Source organism: Parus major, chromosome 23 (assembly GCF_001522545.3).
Source record: "Parus major isolate Abel chromosome 23, Parus_major1.1, whole genome shotgun sequence".
Taxonomy (NCBI): domain Eukaryota; kingdom Metazoa; phylum Chordata; class Aves; order Passeriformes; family Paridae; genus Parus; species Parus major.
The window spans coordinates 5,355,306-5,360,878 of record NC_031791.1 but is presented as its reverse complement, the minus strand read 5'-3'; the positions used below and the strand labels follow the sequence as shown (position 1 = coordinate 5,360,878).

At 54.5% G+C, this 5,573-nt stretch overlaps 1 protein-coding gene across 4 annotated transcripts in view; it reads left to right on the top strand.

Annotated features, from left to right (window-relative positions):
* HIVEP3 (HIVEP zinc finger 3) overlaps window positions 1-5,253 on the top strand; it is a 203,558-nt gene extending 198,305 nt beyond the window's left edge. For 2 of the 4 annotated variants that reach the window (XM_015649382.3, XM_015649383.3), the window contains 2 exons: window positions 37-1,097; window positions 3,687-5,253. In XM_015649382.3, the coding sequence (XP_015504868.1) occupies window positions 37-1,097; window positions 3,687-4,463 (1,838 nt within the window). In that variant the 3' untranslated portion in view covers window positions 4,464-5,253. Of the gene's footprint in view, window positions 1-36; window positions 1,098-2,844; window positions 3,310-3,686 lie in introns of those variants that run through there. The other 2 variants (XM_015649385.1, XM_015649384.1) reach the window with 2 other exon arrangements.
* The last annotated feature ends 320 nt before the right edge of the window (window positions 5,254-5,573 follow it).

The window sequence follows — 5,573 nt, the reverse complement described above, 5'->3', positions numbered from 1 at the left end:
TGTGTTTTACACTCTGTGTTTTGTGTTTGCCTCCAGGAACCAGTGAAGACCTTTTCCAGGACTCTGAGGGGCGGGAGGGATCTGAGCCCATCGAGGAACACCAGTTTTCAGACCTCGAGGAATCTGACGACGATGACGACAATGAGGACGAGGAAGACGAGGAGGAAGAGGAGAGCCAGGACGAGCCAGCACCGAAGCTGCCAGAAGGCAAACCCGGCGCCCTCCCGCCGCACTCTTCGGGGGGCTCCCCGTCTCCTCGAGAGGAAGGCACAGAAACACCCACAGCTCCAGAAGCTGCTTCCAGCAGCTCAGAAGCAGGGGAAGGCCAGCAGGCCTCCTCCTCCTCCTCCTCAGGGCTGGAGACCAAGTGGTCAGCAGACAGCAGCGACGTTGCTGTGTGCCACAGCTTCCTGAGCCTCCACAGACCAGCTCTGACCTCCACCGAGCGCCTGGCTCCCGCCGAGAGAGAGTCTGTCACAAGGCCACAGATGTCCTTGGTCGTGGACCTGTCCAGCTCCAAAGACACCTCCCCGAGGAAAAGGTGGTCCCCGAGCCAGGACTGTGGCAGAGGGGGTGGCAGCAGCAGACCAATGATAGCGAGGAAGCACTTACTGACCAAAAACGAAACCTCCCCCAAACGCTTCTCCCCCACGGCAGAGCTGCCCTCCCTGAGGTGCCTGTCCCCGGGGAGGGGGCTGTCCCCCTGCCAGCGCCCCTCTCCCAGGAGGGAGGCGTCTCCCCTGAGATGTGTGTCCCCAAGGCTCGAGCTGTCGCCCAGCAGGCACCTGTCCCCCCGGAGGGAGCTGTCCCCCAGGACTGCCCTCGCCCCCGATGGAGAAGCGTCCCCTGCCAGGCACTCGTCGCCCAGCAGAGAGATGGTGTCCCTGAGGTACTTCTCCCTGAAGAAAGTCTTGTCTCCAGGCTGCTTGGAGCTGTCCAGGTATCCACCCCCTGGCAAAGAGGACTTGCCTGGCACTAGCAAATCAGCAGAGGACAAAGTTCCAAGCTCGTATCAAGCCCAGCCCGGGATATTCTCTTCGATGCCTCTACCTCACAGGTTCTTTGGCAAAAACTTACAGCTCTACGAGTCCAAGCTGGTAAGTCCAGAGCCCTGCTGCCCTCTGGTCCCCACGGGGTGGTCTCTGACACGGCTTTTGGTGAAGGCTGGGATGCAGAAGTGCACAGGGACCCGGAGAAAAGGGACAGGGGACAGCAGTGGGTTTCTCAGTCAGAGAGACATGGAGTTATCCCTTCTCCAAGGGGTTATTCCCACTTCTGAGCCAGCCAGTCCTGCTGGGACAATCAGTGAGGACAGCCTCTTAATGATTAATTGTCACCAAGAGCCTTTTTGTTCCTGGGAATTTCATTCCCATCCCTGAGGTTTCCCTGGCTGGGCTGGAGCTGTGACCATTTTCCAGCGGTCAGTGGCCTGAGCCAGCCCTGCAGCAGCCCTGGCTGAGCCCTGTGTCCACCCACAGGATGGATGAGCGGCTGAGAAATGTTTGTTTGGACATCTCTCATTTCATCTCCCTCCTCTCCTCAGCACAGAGAGGGGTTTCCCACTGGCTCCAGAGCATTATTTAATCTCCCCGCTGGATAAATCAAATCCTGTGGGTAAAGGAAAATTGCCTGTTCTTCCCAGTGCTGCAGGCAGATTGATGTGGGCTTTGGTGGGATATTTCCCATTCCTGCTGGAGTGCCTGGCTCTGCTGTCAGCTGTGCTGGTGAGGGTGAGATCCACGGGCTGTGGGGAGAGGCTGCAGCCCCCAGGGACAGAGAGAGGCCATTATTGATCCCCTGCCACCCCAGATGCTGAGCCAGGGCTTCTCCCATGCTAACCTCCCGTCCTGTGGTGCCTCCTTCCTCCTCCTCTCCACCCCGAGTCTTTGTCTCACCTCCTCAGAGACTCCCCTTTATTTTAGGTCCAAACCTTGGCTTCCTTTAGTGCTGTTTCCCTTTCCTGTCAATTCACTTCTTGTGGTGAACCTCAGGGCTCTGGGAGCCCTCATCCTTCACCTCTTCTGTCAGGGCAAACTTTCTGCTGCCCCTGCTTGGAGCAAATGCCCTCAGCTCCCAAATCCACAGCAGGAGACAACGTTTTAAGCCCTGCTTGTCTGCCATTCCCACCTTTCAGCTCCTTTATTCACATTTACCTTTTGGCTTCGTTTTCCTGCTGCTTTTCCTCACCCAGAGCCGCTGTTACTTTTCCGTGTGCCTCCAAAGCAACGGCAAAAACCCACACGGAAAAATTCCCCTTTATCAGCACAATGGACAGCTGAGCTCCCATTGCAAAATTCACATTCCTGGTAAGGCCACAAGAGACAGAAAGACCAGAGGAGGGTTTATCAAGTCCCAAACAGAGCTTGAGGATGATCTTAGCTCAGTTCCAGTGTCAGGCTCGCTGCCAGGTCTCACCACGATCATCTCTCTTCCCACTGGCCCTGCTTAGGGCAGTCTCTCCTCGTGGTCATGGCTGCACCACTGAAATATTTGTTTGGGCTTTCCCAGCATCCCTGAAGTGACTTAGCCAATAAATATTTAGCGGTGTTCGGGCTTGTCGCTGCTGACCCAGCACACGCTACCTTTGGTGGCTCTTCCTTTTTCTCTTTCCTGTTCTCCTTTGCTGCTTTCCTCTGCTGCCTCCTCAGGGATCCAGCTCACAGGATCAGGGAATTATTCCCCATAGTCCTACAAAGAAATGTGCCCTCCAGTGGATCATCACATTTTAGCTCCAACCCCATCTTAATCAAAAGTTGATTTTGGTTTTTGTCATTTTCTCTTCTTGGGAGTCCTGTGCAGGGATTTAGTCATTACCTCATCACTAATTAATCCATTTCTGTTTAGCCACATATCTCTCCATGATGTACGTTAGGAAACTATGGGAAGCACCGAGAGAGAAAGAGGAAAAGGTAAAGTGTAGGCTCGGAACCCTTGATTTGCACAGAGCACCCCGTGAGGGTGGTGGTGGTGGTGGGGACCCCACTGCTGGGTGTTGATGCCACCTCTCACTGCGAGCATCCCTGCACTCAGCAGCTGTGAGGATGCTTTTTAGGAAAGCACAGTGAGAATAAATACATAAATAAATAAACAGCCTCCTTCTGGGCTCTCAGGGACCCCCTGAACTGACGGGGATCAGCTGGCAGCAAACACTGGCAGCGTTTCAGAGGCAGCTCTCAGAGTATGGGTAATGGTTTTAAACTAAAAGAGGGGAGATCCAGACTAGAGCTGAGGAGGGAATTTTTTACTCTGAGGGTGGTGAGGCCCTGGCACAGGGTGCCCAGAGAAGCCGTGGCTGCCCCTGGATCCCTGGGAGAGCCCAAGGCCAGGCTGGACGGGGCTGGGAGCCACCTGGGATAATTAAAGATGTCCCTGCCCACGGCAGGGGGTTGGACAAGATGGCCTTTAAAGGTCCCTTCCAACCAAATAGTTCTCTGATTTCATAACGATCCAGACCCAAACCAAATCCCTGGATCTGTGCCCCAGCGCACCCTGGGCGTGTTTCCCCCAGAAGTGAAATGCTGTGCCTTGTGCTGCCCCGCACCTTAAGGTTCCGGGGTTCCACACGTCCCTCAGGTGTCTGAGCTCCCCAAAAATCAGATGAAAGCACTGAGCACAGCCCTTGCTGCTGCCGAGCCCAATGCCCCGTGTGTCCCACTGACCCGGCTCTCTTTTTCCCCCCGGCGCAGAAGACGGAACCCCGCAGCCCGCCCTGCTCCCCCGGCGCCCCGCAGCCCTCGTGCCCCCGGCCCCTTCAGCCCCCTCACGACCTCCACGCTCCCGGCCGAGGCGAGGAGAACGTCTTCAGCCACCTCCCGCTGCACTCGCAGCAGCTCGCCAGGACCCCGTACCCCATGATCCCCATCGGGGGCATCCAGATGGTGCAGGCCAGGCCCAGCTCCCACGCCAGCCTGGTGCCCGGCCCCGTGCTGTCCCTCCAAGCCGGACACTTCTCCTCCGCCCAGCTCAGCCGGGCTGCCAGCAGGGACGAGGAGCCCCGAAGCCCTCCAGAGTCCGTGTCCCCCGTGGCCAAGGTCTCCAAGTTCGCCCTGTCCCCGGAGCGGGCGGCTGGTGGCCTCTCGGAGGAGAAGACGAGGACTAGTGAGCTTCAGCAGGAGCTTGAGGCCGAGCCCAGCCTGGCGGAGCCCCCGGTGTCCCCAGGCAGCCCCGGCGCGCCCCAGGAACCCTCTTCGGAGCCCTCGGCCTCGGAAGAGCCCTCCAAAGCCACGGGCAAGCAGCAAGCGGGCAGCTCGAGCAGCCCTTCGGAACCAGCCTGCACTTTCATCTCAGCCGTCCCCTCGCTGGCCAGGGACAGCCCCTCAGAAGCCCCCCCTGGCCACCCCCAGCCCTGCTCCCTGCGCCCCAGGAACCTCTCCGGAGAGCCCGGCGGGAGCAGCCCACACCCAGAGCACTCCGATTTAGGTCAAACTCACAAAAAGGTGGATGAAAACGCGGGAAGTACTTAAGCCTCCGCCAGCTGTTCCACCTTTAGGCTTCCTCTGTAAAATCAACAGACATTTTCAACACTATTTCCTTTAGTATAATCATAAGAAGCACTCTAGTGAATGACCAAACCCATGGAAAATTCCTGGTTTTCTTTGTCCCAGTCTGGTATTATCTCCACATGTATGCAGTTACTTGTGCCTTTTTCTATACCTTTTGTTGCTTGAAATGTACAAAACTGTTTGAGGCTGTGAATATTTTTTTAGAGTTTTTTGGAAAGGGGGTTTGTTAGACCTTGTCTTTTTTGCCATTTAGGTGCGCGTTATCCTGGGCCTGAGAGATGCAGAAAGGAAAGGGTTAAGTGTTTTAAAGAGCGAGAAGATGCACTGAAAACAAAAGCAAAACAAAAAAACTTTTTTTTTTTATATATTGATTAAATGATTAAAAAAAAAAAAAAAAAGAAAAAGAAAAAACCCCAAACCCTTGCTCCTGTGTACAGAAGTTTATGATTCGTATTTATTACATGCTTTATTTAATTATTGCAAAGTGCTTGGGTTTTTTTTTTGGTTGTTTTTTTATTATTTTTTTTTTCCTGGCATCCCTATGGTCGTGCTTTAAACAGTTGAAACTGCTTTACATTTGAAAAACGTGTTTACCCTGACCTTGTGACTGAAAGTAGCACTTCCTTGAGCAGGGGAGGTTCCTTGTGTGCAGGGAGAGGAATTGTCCCTCGAAAAGAGGAGAACGAACCGCAAGCAGCCCTCCCTCCTCCTGCAGAACCCAGCAAAGCACTTTTCTTAAAAAAAAAAGAAAAAAGGGACAAAAAAAAACGAAAAAAAAAAAAAGAAAAAAAAAGAAAAAAGGTTCTTCTTCTTCTTCAAAGGTTTTCCTGCGAGAAGGTAGGAATGTGTGGAATGTAGAGCCCGTGCCAGGAAGGGTCTCTCGCTGGACGAGCCTCCTGCTTGCTTTGCTTTAATCCTCCCGCGGCGCCCGGCAAAGCCCTGCCAGTGCTTGAGCCCTCCCTGGGCTGGGGGAGCCTCTGCAAACCCTCCCTTGCTGTTGGGGGGGATAAACTCGGCCTTGGAATCCTTTCTTTTCTCCCTCCAGAATGTTTGAGTTGTGGACAATTCGAA